This window comes from Camelina sativa, chromosome 19 (assembly GCF_000633955.1).
Source record: "Camelina sativa cultivar DH55 chromosome 19, Cs, whole genome shotgun sequence".
NCBI classification, from domain to species: Eukaryota; Viridiplantae; Streptophyta; class Magnoliopsida; order Brassicales; family Brassicaceae; genus Camelina; species Camelina sativa.
The window spans coordinates 25,945,648-25,960,151 of NC_025703.1; the positions used below are offsets into that span (position 1 = coordinate 25,945,648).

The 14,504-nt window shown below is 33.9% G+C and overlaps 2 protein-coding genes across 3 annotated transcripts in view; both read right to left on the minus strand.

The window, feature by feature from the left end:
• On the minus strand, window positions 9,379-11,458 carry LOC104767203. Its single transcript, XM_010491249.2, has 7 exons — window positions 11,224-11,458; window positions 11,102-11,134; window positions 10,544-10,651; window positions 10,322-10,424; window positions 9,935-10,229; window positions 9,800-9,854; window positions 9,379-9,687 (listed from the first exon to the last, which is right to left on the minus strand). The coding sequence occupies exons 1-7, from the start codon at window positions 11,359-11,361 to the stop codon at window positions 9,619-9,621; spliced, it is 801 nt and encodes a 266-aa protein (XP_010489551.1). The 5' UTR covers window positions 11,362-11,458; the 3' UTR covers window positions 9,379-9,618.
• Window positions 11,620-14,504, minus strand: part of LOC104767204 (proline-rich receptor-like protein kinase PERK4) — a 3,573-nt gene continuing 688 nt past the window's right edge. Inside the window, exons 2-9 of one of the 2 annotated variants that reach the window (XM_010491250.1) lie at window positions 13,829-14,449; window positions 13,192-13,746; window positions 12,999-13,085; window positions 12,818-12,888; window positions 12,646-12,722; window positions 12,413-12,557; window positions 12,156-12,317; window positions 11,620-12,071 (exon numbers count right to left, since the gene is read on the minus strand). In XM_010491250.1, the coding sequence (XP_010489552.1) occupies window positions 11,823-12,071; window positions 12,156-12,317; window positions 12,413-12,557; window positions 12,646-12,722; window positions 12,818-12,888; window positions 12,999-13,085; window positions 13,192-13,746; window positions 13,829-14,378 (1,896 nt within the window). In that variant the 5' untranslated portion in view covers window positions 14,379-14,449 and the 3' untranslated portion in view covers window positions 11,620-11,822. Of the gene's footprint in view, window positions 12,072-12,155; window positions 12,318-12,412; window positions 12,558-12,645; window positions 12,723-12,817; window positions 12,889-12,998; window positions 13,086-13,191; window positions 13,747-13,828; window positions 14,468-14,504 lie in introns of those variants that run through there. The other variant, XM_019240724.1, reaches the window with a different exon arrangement.

Sequence of the window (14,504 nt, forward strand, 5' to 3'; positions counted from 1 at the left end):
GGCAAAGATTCCGATCGTACCTTAGGGTACATGACTCGGAAAGATACTGAAGTCAAGCTTCCAAGACCTACTCGTGTCAAGAACAAAACTCCGGCGCCGGTTCAAATCACCGCCGAACAGATTTTAAGAGAAGCTTGTGAGAGACAAGAAGCTGAGATCTGTCCGCCTAAGCAAAAAATCACTGACTCCACCGAGCTCTCCGACTACAGACTCTGCCGGAGAAAGGAATTTGAGGACCAGATCCGTCGCGCGAGATGGAACATTCAAGTTTGGGTCAAGTACGCTCAATGGGAAGAGTTTTTGTTGTTGCACGTCTTACATTCCAAGGTTGTGTCTCCTCGCTCAAGTTTACATGCACATTTAGTACATGCAATGTAGTGCCAGCCATAGTGAGGTGATACAATGTAGTACCAGCCATAGTGAGGTGATATTTCTACAATCATAGTAATGTAGGAAAAAGGGCTTTCTGCTACATGGTATATTTGTAAGAGACTAATTCTTCAAAATTAGGAATGAACCAGTAAACTAATCAGTAGAATTAAGAATGAAAATACCTGTGGAGTGTCCTTTTTCAGAAATTGATAAAATCCGCTAATGGTGACTGGTTCAGGCTGTACAACCTCTGAGGTGAAGTTGTTGACGACAACCTTGGAAAATAAAGACATGCATCTTAGTAAAGATATGTATATTGTATACTATACAAATTGAACACATTATAAGTATGTGAGTGAGCGTACATACCATGATAAATATTCAGTAGTAGGATCAATATCATTGTCGATAAAAATCCTTGTGGAAGAGGTGGAGGAGAGACAAAACATATCTGCATTAATTGTGTTAAAACACAATATACCAGTTGAAAATTATTATATATGCACATAGCAAGATTAAACTTGGACAGATAGATAGCAGAATAAACAATGGTAGTTATAGGATTGAGATTACAAACCTTTAATTGTCCTTGGGTTCACAGTAGTAGCGAGGAGCACAACAGGTTTGGTGACATGTTTCGTCAATCGTTTTCGGAAATTCAAGGCAACATTGTCCCAAAGGGTCAGCCGAACTACTGGTCCACTGTTTGAAATCATTGAAAGACCTAGGGTAGTTAAGATAACATAGAAATATTTTCAGTTGCTAGAGTTTAGGGAAGAAGTTGCTTACTCCCTTAGTTGTAGGTGAACTTCTATTTTGCCTTGATTTGAAGCTTTGTTTGTATTTCTAGGGTTAAAATATGTAACAATCCAATGTATTTGACTAATTATAAGAGTTCAGGTTGAATTTAGAGTGTTTAGACAACACTTATACCCATTTTGTCCCAAAACAGGCTTAAAACGAGAAAACAGGCTACAACCGAGAAAAATCGATTCGAATCAGTAAACAGCATTGTTACTGTTTTTCGTGTCAAAATATGTAACAATCTAATGCATTTGACTAATTATAAGAGTTCGGGTTGAATTTGGAGTGTTTAGACAACACTTATACCCATTTTGTCCCAAAACAGGCTTAAAACGAGAAATCAGGCTAAAACCGAGAAAACATCTATTTGAAGCATTAAACAGCATTGTTACTGTTTCTCGTGACAAAATATGTAACAATCCAATGTATTTGACTTATTATAAGAGTTCGGGTTGAATTTGGAGTGTTTCGACAACACTTATACCCATTTTGACCCAAAACAGGCTTAAAACAAGAAATCAGGCTAAAACCGAGAAAACATTGATTTGAAGCTTTGTTTGTGTTTTTAGGGTTAAAATATGTAACAATCCAATACATTTGACTAATTATAAGAGTTCAGGTTGAATTTGGAGTGTTTAGACAACACTTATACCCATTTTGTCCCAAAACAAGCTTAAAACGAGAAAACAGGCAAAAACCGAGAAAATATTGATTTGAAACTTTGTTTGCGTTTCTAGGGTCAAAATATGTAACAATCCAATGCATTTGACTAATTATAAGAGTTCGGGTTGAATTTTGAGTGTTTAGACAACACCTATACCCATTTTGTCCCAAAATATTCTTAAAACGAGAAAACAGGCTAAAACCAAAAAAACATCGATTCGAAGCAGTAAACAGCATTGTTACTGTTTCTCATGTCAATTTATGTAACAATCCAATGCATTTGACTAATTATAAGAGTTCGGGTTGAATTTGGAGTGTTTAGACAACACTTATACCCATTTTGTCCCGAAATAGGCTTAAAACGAGAAACCAGGCTAAATCCGAGAAAACATTGATTTGAAACTTTGTTTGTGTTTCTGGGGGTCAAAATATGTAACAATCCAATGTATTTGACTAATTATAAGAGTTCGGGTTGAATTTGGAGTGTTTAGACAACACTTATACCCATTTGGTCCCAAAACAGACTTAAAACGAGATAACAGGCTAAAACCGAGAAAACATTGATTTGAAACTTTGTTTGTGTTTCTAGGGTTAAAATATGTAACAATCCAATGCATTTGACTAATTATAAGAGTTCATATTGAATTTGGAGTGTTTAGACAACACTTATACCCATTTTGTCCCGAAATAGGCTTAAAACGAGAAAACATGCTAAAACCGAGAAAACATCGATTCGAAGCAATGAACAAGATAAAATTTGACCCAGTGGAGCCAGAGTGATAAAAAAGCTTCAACTCCAGCACAATACTTCTTATTCCTTAATCTTGGCTCTTTTAATCAAAGTCCTCTCCAACGCAAGCTTCTTCGATATTGCTCCCAATCCCTCTCTTGTGTATGTTTTTTGTTTTCTCCTTTTCTTCTACAAGGTTTGTTTCAATTTTAATTGATAGACCTAATTTGTTTCCCGTTATACCCCTAGCTTAGTAATACAGTAAAACTCACAATCAATTGCAAAACACCTTAAATTCGATATCAGAATCTCTCGATGCTCATAAAACACGGAGGATTACCTCGTCGGCTCTCAAGATGAGAGAATTCCAACGATTACAAGAACAAATTTAGAGAAAGTTTAACAAATTGATCTATGATGATAAAAATGAGAAAATGAGCTAACAAGTTGCTCTTATGCTTCCAGAAAGATTCTAACGGCCTCTCAAATCCAGCCGTCCACGTGTTATTTGATGATTTCCTCCTGAACTCGCACGTATAACCTCACACGTGTGGCTTGCAATGCTAAACTGTATCAAATCTCTCCCCATTGCAGAGCCTTGTCCACAAGGGTCGTCAAGCCTCAAACTCAGGGAAGTTTTTGTTGAGATCAAACAAAAACTCCCATGTCGCCTCTTCCACCGGCTCGTTAGCCCACTTCACCAAAACTTTAGTAACAGCCCTCCATTGTCTGTTAACCATCTTCCTTTCTAATATCTGTTCCGGTTCCTTCTCAAACACATCAGGTAAGATAGTAGGGAGACTCGTCGCAGTAGGCACATTACCAACCAACTCCTTCAGCTGAGAAACATGAAAAACAGGGTGTATCTTAGTGCCCCCAGGAAGGTCCAACTTGTAAGCAGTTTCACCACAACGGTCAAGAATCTTGTAAGAACCATAATACTTAGGTGCAAGCTTCTGATTAACCCTCATAACCACTGAGTTCTGGCGATATGGCTGTAGCTTCAAGTACACAAAGTCACCAATATCAAATTCTCGCTCCGTACGGCGCTTGTCGGCCAATTGTTTCATTCGATGCTGAGCATGCATGAGATGGAGTTATAAGTATTGCATTGACTCTAAAATGTTATAAGTATTAATTACCATAAAAATTGATATTCATTTACATTGTTAATTAAAATGTATTTTGAATTAATTTGTTCTAAAAAATAATTAATTTGTTTAATCTATTACTAAAAAATGTATTTTAGGTTTTTTTCCCCTCTAGCTATACATCTTCTGCAATATTTAAAAATATTATTAACAATCAGAATATAGATGGTATAAAATGTTTCAAAAGATTGGTATATAAATAAATATAAAGATAAGAAAATTAAAAATTATACTTATTCCTCTAGAATTAATTAAAACTAAAAATAATGATACCTTTTGTGAGGTATATAATGTTTTATAAAATAGTGAATCTCCCAAGACTCTTCCATACATATATCGTAGGGTATTTTTGAGTTAGTCACAAGAAAACATGAAGAGATTCAACAATGGCTTTTTCAACATCTCTCTTCTTTTTCTTCTAATTCTTCTTATAGGTTCAGGGCATTGCATGGATCCTTTCTCCTACGACCAGACTCTAAAATCCGAGGTATAACAAAAAAGCATCTCAATAAATTCATTTCATTTACTTTTGTAATTTTAAGAGAACACAATGTTTTTAATTTATGTAACGTCATGAGAAAGTGCCTCACGAAGCCTCCACAAGCGACTGCAACTACTGGAGGAGATGGATTCAAAGAATTGAAAATCAACGAAAATGATGGAATCAGAAATGTAGTAGAGTTGATCTTCAGGAAGGGAACATATACAGCATTTCTGGTAAGAAAATGTTGGTTATAAGGGTTTTGTTGTTTCTTGTGTTATACGTTATGACTTAAAAGTCTTGAATTGGGTGATTCAGCTTGGATAAAGTTGAGAAATGAGAATCAACGAAAAGTAGGAATGACATTGAGGAGAGATAATGGTGGTAAGGTTTATGGAGGTGAAGTTATGGTGAAGAAAGGATGCTGGTCTATGCTTAAAGGCCGTATTAACGCTGATTTCTCAGGCCCTATCGACATGTTCTTAAAGGTAAACAAAACTTAATTTTGTGTTTCAGTTTTAGAGATTTCAAGCACTAATGCAGAGATTTACATGGAGCAGAGTGATGGCTTAGCTGCCGCGGAGATATCTGTACAAAATGTGAGGCTGCAACGGTTTAACAAAACTCAGTGGAGGCCACAACAAGACCAAGTCATTGAGAAGGTAATTAATATGTACATCATAATGCCAAACGTTTTATTAGCGTTGGAAACAATCTAAAACTTTGAGAAAAAACGCAGATTCGAAAGAACAAAGTGAGATTTCAAGTGAGTTTTCCGAATAAAAGCTCCTTAAAAGGATCAGTGATTTCCATAGAACAGATCAAACCATCATTTCTCCTTGGCTGTGTTATGAACTACCTAATTTTGAAAAATGATAGATATAAAGAATGGTTTGTGTCGCGGTTTAGATTAACTTCGTTTACCAATGAAATGAAATGGTATTCAACTGAGTTAGTGAGAGGCCAAGAGAACTACTCACTGGCTGATCGAATGATAACTTGCAGAGGAAAACAAGATTGTAGGTCTAGGTTTTGAACCTACACTACGGGTTGATTTATTTAATATATTTTAGTGAAAACTATATATAATTGATGACAATTTTTTTTTTTTGTTCAAACATGATTGATGACAAATATAAAATATTATCTTATAAAAAACTATACATTATTTTTAAAGTATATTTAATTGATCTTCACCACCTATTCTTCGTGTGTTTTTTATCACTGCTTTCTCTTCCTATTCTTTCTCGTCATATTCATTGTCAAATTTTCATGATAATTATCATTGCTACTTTTATCGTCCGGTTCTTCGTGATTCTTTTCTTCTTCCTCTTTCTCGTAAGTTTTTCTCACATTCTTCCACTGAATAATCATTCAAAACTTTTTTTTTAGACTACTACACAACTTGTTAACCAATCACCCTCCAAGAATAAATAAAAGTAGAAGCTATAAGCTCCTTGAGGCGTCCACATAGGATTTTAAACAACCTATCAGGATTTGACATATTACTCAACATTTTTTACAATTTCCAGAATATTCTATATTAAGAATTATTTTAAACAACCTATCATGATCTGACATGTCATTCATTAACATTTTTTGAATTTCCAGAATTTTTTTTAAACAAAGAAAATTTTAAATTTATGGAAATAAAAGAACCATGTACAATGTCCCACATCGGCTAGAAATTTTTAGACAATAGTTCATAACCAATATAAATAAAATTAATATGCTTCCAACAACGAATGAGCAGGAAAGCTTGATTTATCATGCGTCCAAGTTTAAAAGTTTTATTCGGTTTGATCCGGTTTTTTATTTGATCAAATTAAAAATTTAAAAAGTTTCGAAAAATATATTATAATATTTAAAAAAGTTTCAAAAATATATTATAATATTTAAAATTTTAAAACTTTAAATATTATAAATATTGAAACTTTTAAAAGTTCTTAGCTTTTAAAAAGTTTTTAAATATTATAATTTTTAAATTTTAATAGTTTAAAATATTATAAATATTGAAACTTTGTAAAAGGTTCAAATTTTATATTTCGAAACATTTTAAAAGTTTAAAGTATTATAAATATTGAAACTTCTAAAAGTCTTAGCTTTTAAAAGGTTTCAAAATATTATAATTTTTAAATTTTAAATATTTCTTGGCTTTTAAAAGGTTTTGTAAAAATTTTCTTTTATAGAATTTAAAAGTTTAAATTATTATAAATATTGAAACTTTTAAAAGGTTCAAATATTAAGAATATTTAAACTTCATAGAATGTTTTAAACTATTACAATTACTTAACCTCCATAGAAATTTTATAATATTATATCTATACTAATAAAAAGTTGAAGCTATAAACTCCTAAAGGTGTCCATATATGAATTTAAAAAAACTAATAAGAATTAGATATTTCACTAATAACATTTTTGGAAATATAGTAGTAATCTATATTATTAAGATTTTTTAGAAAAAAGAAAAGAAAAAGTTAAATCTACAGAAATAAAATAAATATGTACAACATCTCACATCGGCTAGAAAATTTTAGATAATGGTTGAGAACCATTATAAATAAAAATAATATGTTTTTAACTATAAATTTATCAAGTTTGCTTGATTTATGCTTATTTATCAGGTTTCCAAATTTAAAAGTTTTCTTTGATTTATTTTAGTAAATTAAAATTTTTAAAGGTTTAAATATTTATTATAGAATGTTTAAAAATATTATAAATACCTCCATAAAAATTTTAAAATATTATAACCATTTAAACTCTATAAAAAGGTAAAGTGTCATTGATATTTAACTCTAAAAAAAAGGAAAATGTTACAAATATTTCAACTGCACCTAAAGTTTAAAATATTTTAAAAATTTAATCTCTATTAAAAATTTAAAAGTTTAAGAATTACTAAATATTATATATCAAATTTTTTAGTATCTTACTTATCTCCGTTTGTGCTTTATATCTCTTATGAGCTGTAAAACATGTTTTTGTTTATTACTTTACAGATGATTTGACACTTTTACAGTAATATTTTTATTTTTAAGTCTAAGAAAGAATGATTGATGTCACAAGATCTTGATTTGATGTTTTTTAAGTTTAAAAAAGAAGGATTGATGAAAAGCACAAATATTATTTTAACTATACATGTGTTCATATTACTTTCTCTACAAGTAAGGATTTTGGTTTGAGAAGTTTCAATACGTGTGGATCTAAAACCGAATAAGTATATGGATGAAATTATCAATAATTGAGTGCATGTGTTGACTATGCTGGTCTTCATGAATTGCACAAATTTAATGAGAAATGAAATGATTTTGGTCTTGGAGTTTGATGAGTTAACAAGTTGTGTAGTAGTCTAAAAAAAAGGTTTTTCAGTGGAAGAATGTGAAGAAGTTGACGAGTAAAAAGAAGAAAAAGAGTATAACGAAGAACCTGACGGTAAAAGTAATGATGACAATTACCATAAAATTTGGCAATGAAAATGACCATAAAGAATAAGAAAACATTGAATGAAAAACACGAAAACATAGGTGATAACGATCAATTAAATATGAAAAATAGATAAATTCATGATGATAAAATTGTTTCGTTTTTCTGGTGGTTAAAAAAATGGTTTAGGATATGTGAGGTCACCTGTTTGATCTGTCTCGCCTGGACGTTGAGTTAAATTCATGATTTTTTATCAGATTTGATTTTATAACACAACTGATTTTTATATTTTAAAAAATTGTGTATCTGAAATTTATTTTTTCCTAAATAGTAATTTAAAGTTTTCTATAAGATAATATTTTATTACCGTCATCAATCATAGATATTTTTCTTCAAAATATGGTTCAAAACCTAGTTTTAATAAGTTGGTTACAAATAGGTTATAGATTAAGTTTTATATTATTTTTATAGTATGGATTTATTGTTACCAAAAATCTTAAAGAGAATATTCTAAAGAATCATTTGATATCATCTAGACATATTTAAAAATCTATTTAAATTTATGTGTTTTGCCGGTGGATCCTGCAGATTTTCAGGTTATTTGCAAGCTTTTAAAAATAAACAAAATATCAAATGAATAAATGATATATATTATTATCTAATATTTCAGATATATATTATTATCTAATATTTCGGGTCTGTCGTTTGGTGAATCTTAATTTTATGCTGAAACCTTTATTATATATTTCAAACATCACAAACTGAATGAAACCAAACTAATATAAGTTTCAACTATAAATGTTGTAACAAATAAATATATCTATGTACATAACTCCATACGTACATAAGATATTACATATTTCATAGTAAACTTAGTTTTTGAAATCAATTCCGCACGAACGTGCAGGTCCATACCTAGTTAACATATAATCATAGGAAATTAGACATTCTAAAATCGGGAACGTTTACAAAAATATTGATGGCTTTTCTTTTTATGATTACATATATTAAAGAAAGAGTTTAATTAAGTAAATCTTAGTTTTACCAAAATTCTAACGCTGACATGGAAGTTGACATGTCGAATCTTGATTGGATATTTTAAATCCTAGGTAGACAGCCTTAAAAGCTTATAGCTTCTACTTTTATTTAGTATAGATTCATAAATTATACTCTCTCCGTTTCAAAATATAGGATGTTTTAACTAAAACACGCATATTAAGAAGTCTTTACTTTTAACAAGTTCAACCAATCAGAAACAATATTGCATAATATAAAATATTAAACTAATCTAAAAGTTGCACAAAAACTTGAAAACATCTTATATTAAAAAACAAAAAACTTCTCTAAAACATCTTATATTTTGAAACGGAAGGAGTAGTTTTTAGTAGTACATACCAAGAAAAATAGAAAAAAAATTGTGGCGAATCATTATATGATATGATATGTAAATTCGATATATATTTTTGATAGTTATAAAAAGATAAATAAACATGTAAAAGAACTTACCATTTGAGATTATTTCAAGGCCGGAATCAGAAATAGTTAGATGTGTTAAATATGCTGCTATAACCGTTACTGTTTGAGTGTTTGCACCTTTACTGGATTGGGGCATATATTGGAATTGGCCAACGCATATGTTTAAGCCTAGTTTTAGCTTGGGACACAAAATATAAAGATGTAGTATTTGAGATATTTTTTTTTTTCGTGTACGAAATAAAAGAGTGTTTTGTTACACGACGTATTCGAGCTATTGTCTTTCACATCAATGTGTTTCAAATCAGCAGTTATATAACAAGTCCAAATTATGCGCAAGAACACAAATGTTTCTCATATAGCATTGTTTTTGTTGTCAATCTTGAAAAGAATTGAGAGAGATACATTGGTGATTCTTGGCCATTATGCAATCTCATTACTGGTGGATTCTCATAAATCAAACCCATCTTTCAGAAGCAACCTTATCAACTAATGCTACAATAATGCCTATGTGTAAAGTAAAGTCAAGAGAGTGCAGAAGAGAGGGACTTGTATGCATCAACGCAGAGTTTAAACTTCTCTTGCGCTGCCGCCTGCGATTTCAACCACATATACCCAAAATAAAATAAAAAACAATTTGTCAACACATAAACTTAAAAGAAGAAAACCAGAGACAATCCAATCTTTGTTTAAAATCATGCATACCTGAGAAGGCCCCTGGTGCTTATCCGGATGCCACTTCAAAGCCGCAGACCGGAAGCTGCAAAACAAGAAGAAAGCTTTCACGAACACTCATTTATAGAATTTAGGGGAGCATTGGAAGCAATTGAAAAGACTTACGCATTCTTAACATCATCAATTTTGATTGGACCATCTAGAGGCAATCCCAAAACAATCCTCTCAGACCGAGAGCCAACATTCAAAGGTTCATCAAGAGACTCATTATTCCAAGTTCTGCTCCTTTGAGATTGAGTGGTCCAGCTCCAGCCTTCTCTCCATTCAAATCCGGATGTCGAGTCTCTCGAATATGAGGACTTCTGAGATTGAGTTGTCCACCTTTCTCTCCATTTGCTCTCAAATGTATTATTAGCATCAGTGCCAAAGTCATCTTCAGGATTTCCTTCTCTGTGCCATCCTAATTTACAAACAAACAAAAGGATACAGTAAAGTTAGAGCCAAGAGTTATGTGGTGGTACTAAGAAAAAGGGCAAAAAAAAAGCAACTCACTTTTTGTTTTCTTATCCCGAGGCTTCTTTCCCCGGCCAGGTGGAGGTTTTTTCTTCATATGCCTATCCCGGATCAGCGGATTTGGCCCGAAATGCCACTCATTCTACGTATAAGAAAAGACGGTACATGTAAACACATTTTTTTTTTAAAAAGTAACAAAATTTGTATATAAATTCAGAAAACGAATAGGGTAGATTGAGAACAATAGCAAGACGAACATACCTGAAGCGGATCATTAAATCCCCTGTGGAAGAGGAGTTTGTCGACAGTCTTTCTAGCGCTAGTGCGTCCCTTCTCCTTTACGGTACATGTGAATCTTATGGAGGAGTTCTGGGATCAACATTTTGCAGCTTCAGAGGAGAACTAACTCTCTTATGAGTTTGATTAGATACACATATAAATGACCACTCACACATACACACACCAAAACTATCAAATCCTTGACAAGACCAGCACAGGTTTTCAACACAGATTGCATTTCTATCAACAACCAATCCTTCCAAAGTTCCATCTAGAAAGTACAAACATTTACAAAACCAATTTGGTTGTGATGTCAGCTACATGACCAAATCATGTGATCCTAAACTTGAGGGTTCTGACTAAGACAACCAAAATTTGAGGAAACTCGCAGATTTGACAACAATTTCAATCTGATAATAAATCACAGATTTACACAAAACCCATATATAACGATTCCTATTCTTGATTCCAATCCGATCAATGTATCAACCACAGTTCAAAGTTTCAGCTTTTACATTGCTCATAAATAAAAAATCTTACCTTTGAAGATCTTTCGCCATCAGAAGCCTTATCCTGCGACCAAAATCAATCTGAGAGCATTAAAACATCTAATTACACAGATTCAAATGATGAAGCTAAATCTTTATAGAGAAAGATCTTACGGAACCATTCCTCGATTTCTCAGACAGAACACTCGTGGAATGAAATGGAGCGAAACGAATTGCTTCAGTGGCGTTTGGTAATGACAATTCTACAATCGAAGAACTTTTCAGGGACAAGAGGCTTCTCAATCTCAGCATAGTTGGATCCAACACAAACAAAAAGAAAAATGTAAACTTTTCAATAAACAAATGCAAAGGTTTAAAATTTCATTGACGCGAAATGAGAGAACTGAGGAAGAAATGGGAAAGAAGACGACGGAGAAAGGTTATAAAACAGAGAGCGTCAGGGATTTCTAACCGGACCGGTTTAATTGTCCCGGTATAAATTCTGGTTTAATTCCGGTTTAATTTGGTAGATTATGAAAACAGAGCATATAGAGAGATACAATCCAAATCAAACAAAAGTAGTTTTCATGTTTGAATCAACCTCAGAGCAGAGAATCATACACATACGTAACGATCTAAAACATAACACAACTTAGTCGAAAAAGTAAATAAAAAAAATCCAATCAATGAAATGACATTTTAAAAGCTTACATTGGTTCTGCATTCAGAACCCTCAAAATCTCTTCTTTTATCATTCATTCATTGATTCTGTCTCATTGAGGAGCAGCAGGGCTTTTAGTTGACATCTCTCTGGAATCATGACTGGCTGTTCCTTCACTTTCACTGATTGGGAACTCTTGGCTTGACAAAGCTATCTGTCTGAACTTCTTCATGTCAGCGTTGTAAGATGTCTGACTATAATCCGAGCTTGCTCCTGATGACCCGTAAATGTTACTGTGTTCTGGCTTCACACCTTCGGTTAAAGCATCTAGTGACACTTCTCCTTCTAACGCTCTTACTATCTGTAAACCAAAACATGTTTTGTTATTATTATTATCTGACCAAAACAATATCAAATAGTTGGGTTATAAAGAAGTTTGATTTACCTGGCTCATCTTTGGACGTTTACGGCCAGAATGGCGAATGCTAGCAGCGGCACAAGTCACCATTCGAGCCATTTCTTGCGGGTTGTAGTTGCCTTCAAGTCTTGCATCTGCGAGCACGTTAAATTTTCCATCTTCTAGTGCTTGAACCATAAGAGGCCGAGCCTGTATTCATTTATAATCAAGAAGCAATCATCAGTGCCATTAAAGGCGAAAACATTCACAATTCTTGTACAACAAGAAACTTATTTAGGATATACCCAATCTACTAAGGTGTCATCCATGGTGCTGCTATTATCAACCGGTCGTTTACCAGTTATGAGTTCGAGTAACATGACGCCGTAAGAGAAAACATCGGACTTATCTGTTAATTTACCGCTAGATGCATACTCTGGAGCAAGATATCTACATATGAGAAGTAAAACTAGATCAGTACAAAAGGTTCTGTTTCTTGATTGGCACGAACAATCTTATTATACGGGAAAACGCTTACCCGAAAGTTCCCATCACACGAGTAGATACATGAGTGTAGTTATCAGAAGTTAACTTAGCTAATCCGAAGTCAGCCACCTGAATTCACAATGCCATAAGTCATTATCAACTTTAGCAATGTTACATTAACAAAAACCAAAGCGTAATGCCTAATGTGGCTACTAGTTTATCACCATAGCATCAAAGTTGAAGTCCAAGAGAATGTTTGCAGACTTGATGTCGCGGTGAATGATCCGAGGATGGCCTGTGTTGTTTTCTCAGCCAAAAAAAGAAATCACTAGTCAGAGACAAAGCTTTCTAGGTTTCATGCAACATTCGTTAAGAAAATGAGTCTGGTGAATGTTTGAAACTTACAGTCTTCGTGAAGGTAAGCGAGTCCTTTCGCAGCTCCTAATGCGATACGCATCCTGGTGGAGAAATCCATTACCGGAAGATTTTTCCCTGAACCAACAACAACAACAACAACAACAACAAAGGTTACAATTTTCTTGAATCTAAAGAATTTAGAAAATAACTTTGTGATATAAGTTGTAAGTGGTCTAGTTACCATGAAGATGATATTCCAAAGTATTGTTAGGAACAAACTCATAAACCAACATCCTCTGTCCATCAGCTATGCAATATCCAACCAAAGAAACAAGATACCGATGATGCACACGGCTAATGATGTCGACCTCAGCTTGAAACTCTCTCTCTCCTTGTCCACTACCAGATTTCAAACTCTTAACCGCGACTTCTTTCCCGCTAGGCAACACACCTTTATGGACATACCCGAATCCTCCCTGCCCTAAAAGGTTAGAATCCACAAACCCTCCTGTTGCAGCCGCAAGCTCTTGATAAGTAAAAGTGCTTTTATTGAATCCAAGGGCTAAAGCAGGCGAAGGAGGAGGTAAAACCGGGCGTGCTGGTCCAGAGTACAATTCAGAATCTTCTCCACTTGTAGGCATCCGCGGTGGAGGAGGAGGGGGTGATGGTCCACCGCCTCCCCAAGCACCACCAGGAGGTTGTTGGTTTTGGCCTTGTGAATTTATGTGCCAATTTGGATAATTCTGTGAAGCATTGTTGTTGTTGTTGTTGTTTCCATAGTATTGATATTGATTTCCTGAAACAATAATATAATGAACAAATCTAATCTAAGCTTATAAAAATGTGTTAAAACATATGCTTTTTTTTTTTTTTTTTACCTTTCATGGGTTCATCAGGATAGTAAGAATCTTGTCTCTTCTTTTTGCGTCTAAGACAAACAATGATAAGCACAATCATCAAAAGTCCAGCTCCAACTAATACACCTATGATGATACCCGTATTCATATTACTTCCTCCTCCTCCTCCACCGCTTCCTCTGTTGCTGCCTCCGCCAGAAGGGGTATTTTCCGAACGAGAGCCGCCATTGTTGTCTCCTGAAGGCGTCGACCTGCTTCCACCGTTATCTCCATTATTCCTAGAAGGAGGAGAAGGAGGAGAGCCGCGTGCTGGTGGAGATTCATTTCCACCACCGCTCTGTGGCGGTGCGGGAGGAGACTTATTAGAGGCATTGGGAGGAGAAGGAGCTTGTGGAGCTGGTGGAGATGTGGAATCAGGAGGTGGTGATGATGATGAGCCTCCTTGAGGAGGAGTAGGAGTAGGAGGAGTAGGAGCCGGGGGAGAAGAGGAGGTTGAATTGGTATTAGCCGGTGGAGATGGAGAAGCGGTAGAGTTTGACGGAGGAGGAGCAGATTCAGGGGAAGAAGCCATCGGAGATCAAAATTTTCCGGTAACGAAAATATAAAACTCTCCGTCTTCTCTCCCTTAACCACTCAATTATTCTAAAAACAAAAACGTAATAGAACAGATCATAATCAAAATGTTTGTTAATTTGGG